At 49.6% G+C, this 16,968-nt stretch overlaps 1 protein-coding gene across 5 annotated transcripts in view; it reads right to left on the reverse strand.

The window, feature by feature from the left end:
• Positions 1–16,968, reverse strand: part of ST14 (ST14 transmembrane serine protease matriptase) — a 58,068-nt gene that overhangs the window by 16,117 nt on the left and 24,983 nt on the right. For 3 of the 5 annotated variants that reach the window (XM_039496787.1, XM_039496783.1, XM_039496788.1), the window contains exons 2-8: positions 7,176–7,332; positions 6,136–6,263; positions 5,553–5,623; positions 3,946–4,106; positions 2,973–3,008; positions 2,120–2,360; positions 183–322 (exon numbers count right to left, since the gene is read on the reverse strand). In XM_039496787.1, coding sequence (XP_039352721.1) covers positions 183–322; positions 2,120–2,360; positions 2,973–3,008; positions 3,946–4,106; positions 5,553–5,623; positions 6,136–6,263; positions 7,176–7,329 — 931 coding nt within the window. In that variant the 5' untranslated portion in view covers positions 7,330–7,332. Of the gene's footprint in view, positions 1–182; positions 323–2,119; positions 2,361–2,972; positions 3,009–3,945; positions 4,107–5,552; positions 5,624–6,135; positions 6,264–7,175; positions 7,333–9,707; positions 9,809–16,968 lie in introns of those variants that run through there. The other 2 variants (XM_039496786.1, XM_039496784.1) reach the window with 2 other exon arrangements.

Raw genomic sequence — 16,968 nt, forward strand, 5'->3', positions numbered from 1 at the left:
CTCCTGAGGGGGCATCATTAAAGAAGCCAAGTGCACTGTGGGTAAGACAAGAGCTTCTGAGTGCCAGGAAGAGACCTGCTTCTAAGGGACTCCTGTGCAATTGGCAGCATCACCACAAACACCTGGCTTCTCCCTTCCTCACCTCCATGAGAGAGAGGGGCTCTCCCGAGCCCCCTACTTACTTTTAGCCTTCGGGAGCTGGAAGAACTCTGCCTTGAAGCCAGGATTCCGTCCCTCAGCGTCGGTGATCAGCATGACCAGCATGACGTTCTGGGAGGACAGGAAGGTCAGGTTGTAGGACGGAGGGTAACTGCCGCACAGCCTGGGAGGAGGGAAGCACAGAGAGCGCCACGCAATGGAACGGGGCAGAGACAGGAGCTCGGTCGCCACGTTATGCCCTCTTCGCTGCTTGGCATTCCCCTTCCCCACCACGTACAGAGTCCCTACCCTGCCCCAGAAAAAATAATCCCAGATTTAAAGGGACACTATCAGCTCAATCATATAATAATATCCAGTTAGCATTAGACCTCACAGTGCTTGACAAAGGAGGGCCGGCTCATAATCCCCATTTAACAGCTGGGGAAACTGAGGCACGGAGCAGGGGCAAGGGGAATGACTTGCCCAAGGTCACCTAGCTGGCCAGTAGCAGAGCCAGGAAGATAACTCAGGTCTCAAGTTCCAGTCCACTAGGCCATGCTGTCTCCATGGATTACAGTGGTTCCTGAGCTATGGGACCCTGTTACTGGGGGCTGCAGAGTGGCTCTTCCTCCCGGTTGCTAAACTGCATGACAAGAAATCAAAGACTTTTTTTGTGAGCAATTGTCATTGCCACAGGAGCGTATGCGGTCAGAAAGAGGCAGCTTGGCAGCTATTAGGTGCATGACACTCGGAGCAGATTTCCTAGCCTTGAAGAGCTCCTGAAGAAGAGCCCCGTGGAAGCCTGAAAGCTTGTCTCTCCCACCAGCCAAAGTTGGTCTGACAAAAGCTATTACCTCCCCCACCTTGTCTCTCTAATACCATGGTACCAACAAAGCTAGACACCAACACTGCCTAGATTGTATGTGTATTGCAGCAATGCCCAGCCTGGAGACCCAAATCACAGGCCAGGACCCCACCGTGCCAGGAGCTATACAAACAAAACGAAAGCCCCGTCCTGAGAAACTTGCAATCCAAGTGGTTTTTCTTTCGGTTCAACTTTTTCATAGTTTGTGCCACATCTTGAGAGCCCCCCCAGTTGTTTTAAGCAAACATTTCTTAGCCTGGGCTGCCAATACGTGAAGGTTATTAAAAGTGATTCTTTTGTAAAACCAGATGACTGTCCATTGGCTGGGTTACCCTCCACGTCGACAAACACAAGTCAGCGAGGGCAGTTTCACTTGCAGAGGCTTACGGCGATAACATTCAGGTCGGTTAACTCTGCCATGAGAAAGCTCGGCAGGCGAAAAAAACAAACTGCTTCCCTTGGAATATGCATTAAAAGGGACTATTTCTATGGGCTTGGGACCATCTCTTTGTTCCGTGTTCGTACAGTGCCTGCCATGACGTGGCTCCTAAGTGCCACCACAACACAATAAGTGAATTATTAATTATATATTCATTATCTTAATCCGCCCAGGAAGGCGGCTTCAGATGACCTATTTATTCAAGAGCTCTCTCCCCATCTCGGTTTTCTCCTTGCAATCCCTCTGCTCACACCCCCTGCTGCTCTCGTGCGGGTCTTGCATTTATTCATTCTTGCTCTGTTCAGTTAGTATTCGGTCCGACCCCAACAGCCTGTTAAGTCTGGACTTCAGCGTCACCCCACTGATTTATCGGATTACTTCTGTTGTGTGCTGGGTGCCGCAGAGACACACAGGAAGACAGTCCCTGCCCTAAAGGGCTTGATTCCTACTCACTTTCCTTCGGAGGCTAATTCCACAGTCTAGCAGCTCTGGCTGTCGGACAATTCCCTTGTTATTCAGCGCGAGAGTCCTGTGGCTCAGCATAATCCACTACTCCTAACTATACCCCTTGCTCTGCCCTGGAAACTCCTCTCACTCCTTGGCATTTGTGGACGGGCCCCACGTCCTGCCCTCCCGAATCTCCCCACGGAAGGAGGTAGCCCAGAAAAGTCACTCACTTCACAAGGGTGTGGGGTTCCACGGGGCTCAGGGAGTTGTAGACCCTGATGATGTCGTTCCCTTTGCTGCAGGGTTCCACATCGAAGGTCTTGAAGGTCAGGCTGATGATGGAGTCAGCGTCGGCCCTCAGGACCCACGTGCAACGAGCATTGTTCGGGTATGGGCTGTTGGGAAAGCCCGGGGTAGTGAAGCTGGTGATCTCGCCTTCCTTGGCGTGTAGGGCAAAATTGCAGCTATCTGCTGAGAGGAGGGCAGGGGAGCAGGTCCGGATGTCAGTAAAGACAGCACAGAAGAGAAAGCAGATAGACGTCGCAAACAGGTAGTTCTTGGGTTAAACCACAAGAGATGAAAAGCACCAAGGTCCACCACCACTCTGTCTGGCTCCCAGTAATCCTAAGAGGAAGCTCCGATGACTTGGTTTTCTGTGTGAAGCTTTACATTTCTAAAAACTCTCCCTGCATGCAGAGTCCAACAGGGGATTTAGTCTGTAGTCTCTCTGCAGACTGTTACAGAGGAGAGCACACTGTGCTCTCTCAGGGAGACCAGACCTTTGTTCTTTCTTGTTATGGTTTTCCTTTAGCTAAAAAGGAAAGTTGCGCTATCTATGGAAAATCCTGCCACTTGGGAGAGGCCCACCTAATCCTACTGGACGACCCCGAGGTCAGGCCCAGTGAAGGGTCACGTATTTGGAATCATGGGCATCCCTAGGCTTCTCCTGGCCGCGAATGAAAACCCTCCCAGCAAATACAAGAGTTTCCTAAAGCTCAACCCAGGGGGATCCTAGTGGAATCAGTCCCACCCTCCATTTCAAGGACTATATTTGCTGGCAAGAACAGTATGAGTTACACTTACTGTCTCCTGGTGACTGCATTATACTGGAATCAGCAGCTACAAGAGAAAAGACACATTTCATTAGTAACAAGTTCACTACTCAGATGCTAGGCAGGGAGCACCCAGCCAGCCTGCACTTGATGGGGGGAGGGCGGGGGAGCATCTTCCCGGACAGTGAGACCTGGGGAAGCTGGTCCTCTGCCCCCAAAACAAGCAGAGCTCTGGCGTAGGTGCCTTCGATCATAGGGGAGAGGACTCAGGTCCGGAGGCCTCAGAATCCAAGCAAAAGAGCCACAGTACACAGTTCTCTTATGATCTCGTCCTGGAGGGAGGACTCCAGTATCTCCAGAAGCAGCAGGGAAAGCGCCAGGTTTCCCCATGAGCACCACCTGCTTCCAGCTCACATGCCAAAGAGTCACCGTCCCTCATTAGCTGCCTGGGGTTGGGGAATCCTCCTTTCTCTCCAGCCAGCCTGTCCCAGTTCCCAGCCCCGTCACCCCCCATCAGAGGGGACATGAGCTCTCACCAGTCAAAAAAAAATAAAAATCCCACTCCCTGGCTCGGCCCCGCCCCCAAGAGTCACTTAGCGCTGCTACTGCTGCTTCCCCTGCACCATACCTAGAGCACGTCACCTCTCCCAGGCATCCAGTGCTTGTCAAATTAACACTTTGCCCTTCTGTAGGGCCTTCCCCCCAAGGACTCTCAAACCACTCCCAGTCATTAACCTTCACAGCCCGGGCAAAGCAAGCAAACGTCATCCCCATTGTACAGACAGGGAAACTGAGGCACAGAGCCATTAAGAGATCTACCCACACCCAGCGAGCTAGTGGCAAAGCTAAGACTAGGACGGCTCGCAGGCCTCCAAGCAAAGGTCTATTCCGCCTCCCAAAGAAACCCTGCAGAGTTCGAATCACCAGGGGCATCAGGCAATTCCCGCCCGCCTGACCCAGAGCCCAACAAGGGAGAAGAGAAGGGGAACGGAGCCAGGACTCACGGAAAGCAACAATCGAATTGACTTGCAGCACGGGGTTCCGTCCCTTGAGCTCCACCGTTTGGATCAGACTCTGCTTGTCAGCCATGGCCTTGTTGAGCGCCTCGGCCCTGTATGCCGGGACGATGAACTCCGACCAGTAATAGGCAATCACGCTGCCTTCACTGCAGGGGGAAAGGGAGGTAAGTTACCGACAGCATGCACATGCCAGGGGAGGAGGAGAGGGGATCTGGGGACTGAGATTCTCAGACTTTAATGTCAGCAGGGACCATCATGATCATCTAGTCTGACCCTCCTGCACATTGCAGGCCACAGAACCACCCCCACCCACTCCTGTAATAGACCCCTCTCATCTCTGGCTGAGTTACTGACGTCCTCAAATCAAGTTACAGAGAATCGACCATTGACACTAGTTTAAACAAGCAAGGGACCCGTGCCCCATGCTGCAGAGGAAGGTGAAAAAGCCCCAGGGTCTCTGCCAGTCTGACCCACAGGAAAATTCCTTCCTGACCCCAAATACAGCAATACAGTTAGATACCGAGCATATGGGCGAAACCCACCAGCCAAACACCTGGGAAAGAATTCTCTGTAGTAACTCAGAGCCTCCCCATCTAGTGTCCCATCACCAGCCACTGGAGATGTTTTCTGGTAGCAGTCGCAGATCGGCTCCCCGCCATCATAGGCAGTCCCATCAACCCAGCCCCTCCATAAACTTATCAAGCTCAGTCTTGAAGTCAATTCAGTTTTTTGCCCCCACTGCTCCCCTGAGAAGGCTGCTCCAGAACTTCGCTCCTCTGATGGCTAGAAACCTTCACCTAATTTCAAGTCTAAAGCTGCTGATGGCCAGTTTATATCTGTTTGTTCTTGTGTCCACATTGGCGCTGAACTTAAATAACTCCTCTCCGGTATTTATCCCTCTGATGTATTTACAGAGAGCAAGCATATCTCCCCTCAGCCTTCTATTGGCTAGGCTAATCAAGCCAATCTCTTTGAGTCTCTTCTCACAAGGTAGGGTCTCCATTCCTCGGATCATCCGAGACGTCCCCCTCTGCACCCATTCCACTCTGAATTCAAGGCCCAGGAGCGGTGGAGGCTGCCGGGAATGAGTGCACTCTGCTCTCACCTGAAATCCCCTGGCTCAGCCTGGTTCTGAGGCTCTTGGGGCAGAAGGTGAGCTAAACAAACTGGCTGAATACGGCCTTGCCAAGAGCTCTGTTCAGGGAAGGGCCCTGCCAGACTGAGTCACCCACAGAGAGTCTATCCCTTAATATAATAACGAGGCCCATTGCAGACCAACGTCACTTCATTTCAGTCTGGTGCCGCACCGTTCCGTTCCCTGGGGGCTGCTCCCATTCAGAAGCAGCGTGTTACAAAGACGACTCATTGCATTGAGTCCATCTTACTCTAAAATAAAAGGGAGCCCGACCGGGGAGCTCATAGCTGCTCCCTGTGCATGCGGGAAAACCAAGAGGTATTGCTGCAGTGAGGTGGCTCTGTCCCATGATACCCCAGGAAAGATGAGTTTTTACCTCCCCCTAATTCCCGGGATGTACCAGCTCCCTGCCGCAACATATGGGCTCAGGATGTAACTGTAGGGACGCAGCACCCACCTGAATGCAGTTATTACTGTCTTCTTGTGATAAGGGCCAATGTCTCGGTTATTTTTATAGATCTCCTCGATCTAAAATTTAAAAAAAAAGGTAAGAGAAACACATTAAATATACAGATAAGCACCTAAACAAAATCAGGAGCGATTCAATTCCCTGCAGATCTGGGTGTTAAAAGAACAGAGTCAGGTTAAAAAACAACCCCCCCTAACATCACAGCCCAAGTTTGCAAGCCTGGGAACCTAAGGCAGGCTCCTGAGTCCATATTTAGACACCTACAAAGTCACAGGAGGACAACTTCAGTATCATCCGTGAGGTGCTCAGCGATTGGAGGCAGCGGAAGGGGTGTTGGCATACTAGAAATACCTACACAGCTGGATCCACAACCCGTTCCACGGCACTGAGCTCAGCCCACTGAGCTCAGGTGGGCATACAGAAGGCCGGTACTGCAGCCAGGGGGAGGGATCAGGGTAGAAAGTGCCAAGTGGACTGCAGTGCAGAATCGCAGCACTCATGACCATCTCTGGGGTGGGAAGACGGCTGAGCTGAGAGCTCCCACGTGGGGAGGAGTCAGCGAGTCCCTTACCGTCTGCTGCACCTTCTTGGAGAGCATGGCAAACTCAGTGGAGCTGGAGTTCTCGTAGGCGTCAGTGAAGTTCATATTCACAATCACGAGGTGGCCATTGTAAACCTTCTGGACATGGGTTCTCCGGTCTGGAAAACGCCATTGCAGAAAGAGAAAGGATCTCAGTGCAGCAATCAGAGCGAGAGAGCCTGAGCAAGGCGAGGAACTCGGCTTACAAAGGGCAGGGGCAGAGCTGGGAAGAGAACCCAGGAGTCCTGACTTCCTACTCTAACCACTGGAAAACACAGACAGACCCCGGTGGTCAGCAGGCGGGACTGAACCTGGGACTGCTGGAGCTTAGTGCATGAGCCTCTACCGCATGAGCTAAAAGCCAACTGGCTCTTAGCCAAGGTTGTAGAGCAGACTCATTAACTCTAAGTGTTCTCAGTGCCACTAGATGGGACAGAACACCACACCCAGGAGGTGTGTGGGTTACACTACCACATACAGAGCTATAGGCCAGAAGGAACCACCAGATCATCTAGTCTGACCTCAGGCTGCTTGCCACCCCCCGCCACCAAAATCAGACACAGTCTTGCAGGCTGGAGGAGACTCAACTGCTGCGTGTCACAGGCAGGGAGCAGGAGGGACTGGGATGCTCAAGTGCCAGAGGCCCCTGCAATGGCCACCCCACTTTCACCCACAGCACCTCAGGAGTCGGTCACCAAGGGGGGCACCCCAGCCAGGACGGGCTGCTGCAGCTGCCCCCCAATTAGTGTAATTGAGCTACATAAGCCACACTAAGCAGAGAGGCGGCCGCCAGCTTTTACATGGCACTTCGATTGCAAGCTCTGCAGAGCAGGGACCGAATCTTTCTTTGGTGTTTGTGCAGAGACAATACAATGGGGCCCATAGACCCAAAAAGCAGCAGCGTTCATCTGTGGGCAGCGCATTCGCAGGAATTAAAGCCCTCCGACACGGAGGGGTCAGGTACCATGGGCAAGCCCACCCTAGCCATCCAGTCTAGCTGCAATGTCCAGGTGGGGACGCGCCACACTCACATTTGAAGTGCCACACCAGGAGGCCGACAGTGAGGGAGATGAGCAGCAAGACGAGCAGCACAGCAGACACCACCACCCATCGCTTCGGGCCGCGTTTCTCCACCTTCTTGGCATTCATGGTGGGGAGGAACTCCACCCCCTCCAGGCCGTTCATGTCCTAGGAAGAGGAGTCGGGGACACGGAGTTAGAAAGCTCATGGCTACATGCACACCACGCCCTGGTGACAGGGCCTCTCGGTGCAGAGAGACAGGACTGGAACTCTAGAGATGTGGGTTTCAATCCTGCTTCCCCTCGTACGGAACAAAGTGGGACTAGTGGTTATCACAGGGAACTAGGATGAACATGAAGCACAAAGACCCTGTTCTCTGATTTATTTATTAACCAATGTCTTTATTCAGGAAGTTTTAACGGGCTGACAATTCTAGCCACGTAAAGATCAGACAATACAATAATCATTACAACAGCGAGCTTCTGTGTAGAGAAATATGCAGTAATCTAATCACTGGACCTCTCTATGTAATAGAGAGTGTTAACACTAATCCTCTTCGCTTTTTAATAATGATCCCTGGAGGCGTGCCACAGCAGTCATCGGAAGTGCTCTCTTGCTGCTGATCAGGGTTAAAATAATCCCCCTCTCCCAGCTCAGCCCCCATCCCACCCCAGAGCTCGTTATCAGTGCTGATAACCTGCACTTGGCACCTTCTCCCCAAGATCCTCCATCTCCCTGTAGTAACGGGCTCCGGTGCCACCCCTGAGGAGAGTTAAATAACTTCCTGCATGATAATTCAACACGTCATTACAGAGAAATTCACTACAACAGTAGGGCAAACATCGAAGTGATCCTTGAGTCACAGACACCACAGTTGTTGGCTAATGAATACCTACCCACCCATCCACCAGGACTAGGTCCGAAAGCACAGACCTACCTAAAGAGATCAGCTCTGCCAGAAGACTGAGCAGGTCAACATTCCACCTAGCAGATGGCCCTAGCGCACATATACAAATCATGACGTTATAACCTTACGAGAACTTTGTCTTCAAGCTGATGAAACTAACAGGAACTTACTCAAAACAATTCTGCAATATGCATGCACCACACACAGTCGTGTGCATATTGCAACACACCCCAAACTATAAATAACTTGCAAAACTTTCCTGGGAGCAGGAAAGTCAAGATGCTTCTGCAACTCGAATTCAAGCAGCTCCTGAATTCACAAAAGGTAAGTTGATTCAATTAAAGGAAATCAAAGTGAAAACAGACCAAATGTGTGAACACGCCAGTCAGAGCTCTGATTGCTTAAAGAGAGGAGACCCATGAGACGTATGGAAGTAAGTGGGACTAGTGGTTATCACAGAGAACTAGGGTGCAGGACTACTGACATGCAAAATGTACTAGGTTCAGAGAGAAGCTCATGCCATTCATTTCAGTAGCATAAAGCCAAGAACTCTCACGTGGGATACTGGGAGAGCACGAAGGAGCGCGAGGATCTAGCGAGCACAGAAAGACAGTGGACAAAGATACTCCATCAGGATGTGGGCACCACATGGAGCTTGGGCTCGGTCCGCACCAGCAGGCTGCACCGTAATTCGCAGGGTAGCAGGAGGTCAGAGCTCCCTGATCCTGTCTCCACTCCAGCTTCCAGCCTTGCCATAAATCACCACCAGCCCGTGCAGGAAACAGAGTTTTCTCGGGGGCCTGGCTGAGACTGCAGAACAAACTCCCACGGGCACTAAGAACCATCCCCAACCTCCCCTCCTCCTGCTTCAAGTTCCAAGCACACGACTTTGACCTGCCGCCTCTAACAAACCCCGAGCAGTATGGACATAAATCCCAAACAAAACACACCACACCACGAACAGTTCTCCCCCTGGGGAGAGGAAGAGAAGCGCAACAGAGCACACAACAGATTTTAGTTACTCACAGCTGGAAGGTGCTAGGAAATCAGGGTGATGAGGGCAGTATAACAGCAGATATAGAATAGTAGAGGAGCACTAGTAGTAGCAAAATGTGCTAGTGTAAATGCGCCCTTATGTACAAGAGTAAGCAAGTATGAACGTCTCACAGCTGGGGAAACTGAGGCACCGAGGGGCAAAGTGACTTGTCAGGCAGTGGCGAGGCTGGGAGTTCAGCCAAGGGTCTCCTCGCTCTAACAATTAGATATCACTGTTTCTGACACTTGACTGTGGGATGTTCATACAAGGGCATCCTGCCCAAGAACAGGACACCCCGAGTCAAGTTGTGAAGTTTGCCAGCCTACATCTAAGCAGAGCATTTGAGTGCTAGATTTAATAGAGTCAAATCTATGGGCAGCACCCCTCCCCTCGTGGCTAAGAGCACCTGTGGTCATACAAATTACACAGGAGAGCTCAGGAGCCTGACTCAGCTGCAGCATGAATAGACAGAAACCCAGAGGCTGCAGGGAGGTGCTGATGAACTCGCTGCCACATGCCGGGAGGGTTTCAGGGACACACACACAGAGTTTCACTTTCTCACAACCCTTGCCCCCAGCTTGCCTCATCCCTCCCACGTACCTGCAAGGAGCAGACTCAGCCAGGCCAGGGAGGGACCCAGAAACAGCCTGTGCATTTCCTTCCAAGATCACAGAAAGAGGGGCAAAGAGGAAGGAGCAAGCATGGGATATAGTCTGCATTCGCTTCTGTTTCTCGCCAGCCTTGGTGGTTGCACACACTCTGTACACTCAGCCCTTAATGCAAGGAGGTGTCGCGGGGTATTTCCTGTTTTATGCACCATCTGGAGGATGTGGCAGAGTTCTAAGCATCAGCCCTGCAGTCTAGACACATCCTACTTAAAGGAGTTCAAATCCCACCTGGGCTAATGCAGCCCTTCATCCTGCCCCGTATCCAGAGGTTCGTACAGTTCACCATGCCTTTCTGAGCCTCTTTGACACCACCAAGACCTACCTGCTAGGAAGGGATATTAAAAACCCCAGAGCACTCCTCATGAGAGCAGGGCTTCAGAGCTCCAGTTCGCTGGCCAAGTTTCTGCTCCCCTCTAGCCAGCCGGCTACCTCCCTTCTCATCCCGAGGTGGCTGCATTTCTGTGCTGATGGGGTGCAATTTGTGAAGCGCTCTGGGACCCTTCAACTTGAAACGTGCCTAGTAACGAGTGAGTCCAGGCCACCTCTCTAGCCTGTCCTTAACTGCTGCCCAGCTCACCTTGCCATCCCCTTCACCCTGGCCATGTCACCTCTCCTCAAGGCTCCTCACAACAAACCCAAAGACCCTTTAGGGTGAGACTCTTCTCAGCTGCCTCCTACCTGATCCATGTATCTGTTCTCCCCGGCTATTTGCCCTAGTGCTTGCAAAGCTCTGCACTGCTTCCTTCGCTTATTCTCATCTTTGCACCTTCCCCTATTTCCCCCAGCTCCCAAGTTTAGAATAGTCTCCCACTTCCTGCCTGCTGCTGAGCCCAGCCCTCTCCCCTAACACTCCTGTAATTCCAGAAATCCTTCCTACTTTGATCTCTTCCCCAGTAACCTCTCCAAACCCTCTTTCCCAAGCCATGGCCTCAGGCCTTTTATCCCAACAGAACACAGTCTACTGATGATTTACGAAGCCCTGTGTAAATGCAATCCTTTGTAAGCAACTATTAAAATGGTCATTGAAAGGCCCTGGATACTAAAGGAACACAGTGTTCTCATCAGCTCTTTCAAGACCTCTCTTAGTTACTGGCAGAATTAATTAGTCCAAGACTCAGATGCACATCGTTACCATAAAGCCCTGAGAGTCCGATCTATTAAGATGGCTGCTAGCACCCTTGGTTGTCTCTTCATCAGCTGACTCTGTGGAGCGTTTGTAATACCACCGTGTACAGCTGTGACTTGATAATCAGATGGGCTCTCCACCAAAAAAGGGCGAAGAGCAGAGCCACCATGAAGTCCATGATGGCCCACACCATACAGACCTAGTTTGCCTAGACAGCATGCAATTCCCATGAGGCTGGGTGCAACAGAAGAAAGGACAGGCTGATCGCCATGAAACCAAAATATTGCACAAATGGACCAGTTTATTGTGCACATTATATAGTGCACATTTATCAGGACGGACAAAAAGAAACTAATTGGAACCAAAGCTTCTTGGAGGTTCTGACACATTTCTCCTCAGTATCAGTAACTGGCCATAACCAGAGGCACAAAATACCTCCATCAAGGTCATTTTCACAGAATTGCCAACTCTCCTGATTTTATCATCATTCATTATTGCAGTTGCTTTTCTTAAAACCCAGGCTCCTGATGTCACGTTATCCCCTCAGAATCTCAGCTTTCCTTTGAAATAAAGGAATAAATAACGGCCTAGCTTCATGGTTACAGAGAAAAGCTTGAAAATGCAAACCCTGAAGACTCTGGAAGCAGAAAGAAAATAAAAAGCCTCCAGTGTAGCATTTAAAAGCAAAAAAAAAAATCTCATCATCTCTGAGCCAATCCCATGGGTGTTTGGAATCTGATTCACGTGCTTTGACTGCTTTGGGATGGCAATACGGTTCTCGTCACACTCCCAAATGTGCTCGCAATCCCCTTGGAGGCTTCCAGCCCAGTTGTGCTGACCAAGAGGTTCAGAATAGAATGAGGTTGTCTGGGTGCTTCTCCGAATCCAGCCATGACCCTTATGAGGTCCCCTCCCCTCCAGCTCCAGTATAACCCCAACAGCTACAACTGCACGCAAGAGTCTTATTTTAAACTAACCATCCCAACATCACTGCTCTTTGGGAGAGAAGAGCTGATCCTGGCATCTCCAACGGCTGCAAGAGCCCTGGCCACAGCTTGCACGTTTGAATTCTATTCCCATCACGCCTCTCACAAGCTTTGCTCCTGATTAAACAAAGAGCAGGCCGCTCATCTCTGCTATTAGAGAGGGAAAGGCCATGCTCATGTTTTTGTTCAGAAAAACAAGGTGCTGCTAGTCCTGGCCTTCTCAAATTCCACCTGTCCTGCAAGGTGAATTCCATTGAACAACGCCGAGGATATGTCTACACTAGCAAGCGCTTCCGCCAACCTAAGAAGGGCAGTGTGGGGAGATGAGAGCCCTGTCTCTCAGCTCTGCTGGCAGCTCCCTGCCAAAAGCCTGGCTGCCTCATGGACTCCCCCGCACTTAGTGGGGAAAGCCACTTGGGGCATCTCACCCCAGCAGGGAACAGCCGCTCAGCTCTCCAGGGGAGCAGGGGGCAGCTAGGCTCTAGCTGCCTGAGCTGTGAAATTGACAAGACAGCCGACAGAAGGGAAGTAGTGTCTACACAGACATTGCATTGCCCTAACTACACCAACATAAGCCCTACGCCTCTTGTGGAGGTGGAGTTATGTCGTCAGTATATTAGGGCACTTACATGGGTGGGAGGAAGGCTGTAGGGTGGACATTGACATAATTAAGTCAACACAAGCTGCCTTATGTCGATCTAGCTGTGTAGTGTAGATCAGCCCTGAGTTGCTGTAAAAGACCTTCCCTTCCCGCAGGGCAGGCGGTTAAAGGACCAAGACTGCAGGTGGCCCAATGGCATGTTCTCTAATGGCATGCAAGGAACCAGGTTCCATCAGCATTCCTGGCCTGCCACTCTCAGCCCAGGGAGAGGACAGAACAGGAAGGGGCAGGGGGAGCAGTTTGCATTGCTGCACCTCGTGCCATAGGCGCTCTGTGGTCAAACAGGAGCCTTCAGTCTCCGGGACTGTTAATGTGACATCTTCCACCAGCTGCTCCGTTCCCACGCAACGATCAACGAAAAACCCAGAAGATTCAGCTTTACAAAGTAAAACTGGGGGCCTAAAATCATTCACCAAATACATTCAGTTCTCAGACGCTGGAAGCAGATTCTCCTGTTCCAGTCTTTGCTTTATAGCTCTCTGCCCGTCCGACCACAAATCCTCCCTAGCTATTGCATAATCTGTGGGCTGGTTTCATTTGACCTGATTCGTGGACTCTACTCCCACGACTCAGCTTTTAACTACCGGATAAAAATGTTCTGCTAGACACGCTACAGCTGGATTTGTTTGCCATTGGTGGGGAGTCATGTCAGTCATTGGGTAGCTTGGAGTGGCACCGAGCCCTATTCTCCCTTCACACCACTCTCAAGACAGGAGGCCATTTTAACCCAGACCGAGCTTCTTAGGAGCCCCGATGACTCAACGGGAAGGAAGAGGCCACACACGCAACTAACGTCAACAGGACCAAAGCAAGTTAGTCCAAAAAAAGAAAGCCCCCCCAAACAAATCCATCTACACTCAATTTTTTTCCTCCCCTGAAAAATGCAGAGATTTTGTAATGAAGGAATTCACACTGGATATTCTGCTAAATTTGTTCTTGTTCTGCAATATAAGAGTAATGTCCATAATACCAAAGGATCCTAGAGTGCTCACAATTACAGCTGAGAGAATCATTGATTTTATTTTATTTTTTTTTGGTTTGAACTGAAAATCTGAAAGAAAAAAAAAACTGCGTGCGCCAAACCCCAAAGATTCACACAGTTCCACAATAGTGGGCATGCAGCCTCCACAGCTGCAAACCTGGGCCTTTGGACATCAATGATCCCTGTCCCTCCAAATTCCCACATTCACCGCACCTTCCAGTCTCCTTCTTTGAGTTCTAGGTCACACTTCCTAACACACTGGCCCTAATTTCAGTCTGATCCCAGACTAAAAGCTGTGCAGTGTGATATACAGAATATTTAGTTAGCACTTGACATCTTCCAAAGGCTGTAGGAATATTAACCAATTAGAGCGAATTTAAAAACCAGATTTCAGAGGAGGTTATGTGCCCATGGGTCTTGGGAGGAGGCTTGCTAGTTCACACCAGCTCCCAGCAGGCCTACTCAAGCCAACCCCCTTGCTCTGAAGGCACAAGACACCATCCCCATCCCAAACCTGGAAGAAGTTGGGATCCAAACTCCATAGTTTGTATTATGAGCTCTTCCCAGCTGTTATTGCCATTTCCAAGCCCCCTTATTCATTTTGGAGGAACTCATTCAAAGTGCTGATCCCCTTTCCCTGAAAACCCACTAGTCCAAGCCACCGAGGACCGTGGCTGGCGGACAAGCATCCGCCGAAATGCCACCGAGAAGTGGCAACGGAAAAAAGCGTCGCCGCCGAAAATCAGCAGCATTTTGGTGGCAACTCCTCTTGGTGACGCCGCTTTTCGCCGGCGACGCCTCTTGATTACGCCCCTTTTGGTGGCATTTCGGCGGATGCTTGTTCGCCGGCCACTACGCAGGTGAACATAGATGCCATGGCACCCACGGGCACCGCGTTGGGGACCACTGCACTCGTCAGAACCCTGCATCTCCTAAACACAGGGATACATCTGCAGACAACTGATGGATGATGATAGAAGATCGAGATGGAGGAGGCTCATCACCTTGGTTGAAAATCTTAAAACTTTGTTCCTACCATGTATTTCATTTTCCCTTTTTCTTCTAAGGCCCATCACTGCAGCAGCTGTAACACTTCCCAGGTAAATTATATTTGCACTGCAAGGTAGCTAGAGGTCTTCTAGTATAGACTAGGGAGGAAAGTCCTTGAAGAGTTTTGCCAGTAGAGAGAGGGCTTATACTGAAAGAGCGTCCCACCATGTCTAGGGAAACTATTCCACCAAGTTTTCATTTTGCTCATTTGTTCCCCCTTTTAACTCCTGTTCTACCCCTGGTATCTCGCTAGCAAATTCCTCTGGATTCCACTGCTGTGGCTGCCAGGCTTGGCTTAGCTGTTATCCAGGCCAGTGAGGACACAATCAGTAACAGTGCAGCATCCTGCGAGCAGCAGACGTTACACACCGATCGGGCAAGAGGACTAGAGAGACATCAGTCACTTGGTACAGAAACCAAGCCACTGATCATGGGTTAAGGTGACATGTCATGTCGTGAATTGAGAGTGTGTCTTCACTTAGGCTCAGCGCCTACCTGCCAGAAAGTGTTTCCTTTCATGGACTTGAATTCTCAGGGGGCACAGTATGGAAATATACCTTCCCTGCCGTTCTCCTTCTAGCCCCCTTTTGTCCACCACAGGCCAATGGCTTTCAGGTAGTAATAGTAAACATGTTTCATTTTCAAAGCAGCCTAAGGGGGTTAGGAACTGGGGCCTAATACCCTTAGGCTGCTTTGCAAACCCCAGCCTCGCATCTCTTTACACAAATGAGTATTAGTCTTGTTTTACAACTGGGGAAACCAAGACACAGAGCGTGAGTGATTTCCAAGTGCCAGAAGGAGAGAGCAGTAGAGTCTGGAATGGATAGTCCAGTGATCAGTGCACTAGCCTGGGGCTCGGAAGACCCAGGTTCAATTCCCTGCTCTGGCACAAACTTCTTGTGACACCTTAGGCAAGTCACTTAGTTTCCCCGTGCCTCCTCCACCGTAACTAGACAGTTCTGCCCTCTTAATACAGCAGGGTGTCTATTCAGGAAGACTCGATTTAATCATGGTTTTCTACATAAAAGTGCATTTTTGGTGGTTGTGACAAACTTAACACATTTTCTTCACAACTCAGAGATAGGTGTCGGTTTCATTTTTAGAAGGTACACACTACACATTTCTAAACAGTGACTTATTCTGAAAACTTTTCAGATTAGTTTTACAGCCATATCAGAAAATGAAAGAATGATTGGTTATTTCATTTACCAAAGGTAACTGAAGCAGATATCTATGAAGTAACTGGGAGGTGAACTCTCTCTAATTCAAGAGGTTAAACATTAATATTTGGAGGATTTTCTTGCTGTGCTGTATTAGGAGGAGAACATCACCAGACAGACACTTAAATTGTTTTATTTAACTAAAAACAACAACGTTAAGAATTCTGGTTTCTTTTTCTTCAACAGCAAACATATAATATTTTAACAAAAAAGCATATGTCCCTCGCTTCTCACATTTATCTCCAGACTTCTCCTCCTTATCCAGATCTATTCCGCCCCCAACAATCTTCTATTCATTGAACTTTTTGAAACTTCGCACTTTTAGAGAGGTAAGAGCTTGACACAGTGTACACAAATTTGCAGAGGGACAATAGAGTTGAGGTCTCACCTCTATATATTAAATTTATTTATTTTAAAACATTTTTGCTGTTAACAAGCATGTTACCTCCAGAGAGAGATATCCACAGTTTGAGAACTGCGAAACTAAGCATCTCTAACGGTATCATCTGGACTGAGCACTGAGTCCCAGTGGGTAGATAGAAAGATTAACCTAAATAATCTATACAGAAGCCCCTGGAACCCCATAAAATTGGGTCCCTAATCCATGAACTATTGGAACTCATTTACAAAACTTTCCTTAAACATTACATGAATATATTGTCTCATACTATTGAATTAGAATTTATAATCCCTATTCCATGACGACATCTCTTTGAGCTATAATGTATCTTTATTAAAATATTTAGATAGGTTTCTTCCCTCAAAAAGCACTTTATCAAAAGAAGCCAATTTAAATTAAAAAAAGCACAGATTTTTTTGGTTAAAAAAAATCATCATTGATTTTTATCCACCCTGTCAGGCTTCCTCTGTGGCTTTGAGCAAATCACTTCCTTTGTGCCTAGGCTTCCCCATGGGCAAGTGGGGGATAAGGGGACTCACCCACTTTGGGAGGTGTAACTTTAGTTTTTAATAGTGACTGGAGACCCTCTGTGTGTCTCTTACCAGTAAGGAGAGCTTGGAGAGGCTTGAAAGCCAACCCATGGCCAGCTCTCAGGACCCACCCACTGCATCAGTTGTCATGGCCAGTGCCTTTGAATTCTGTTCTCAGTCAGGCAATGTGCTGGCCAACAGCGAGCCCGTCCAGCTTTGCTGTTACCTTCAGGACACC

This window comes from Mauremys reevesii, linkage group 12 (genome assembly GCF_016161935.1).
Source record: "Mauremys reevesii isolate NIE-2019 linkage group 12, ASM1616193v1, whole genome shotgun sequence".
In the NCBI taxonomy this organism is placed as follows: Eukaryota; Metazoa; Chordata; order Testudines; family Geoemydidae; genus Mauremys; species Mauremys reevesii.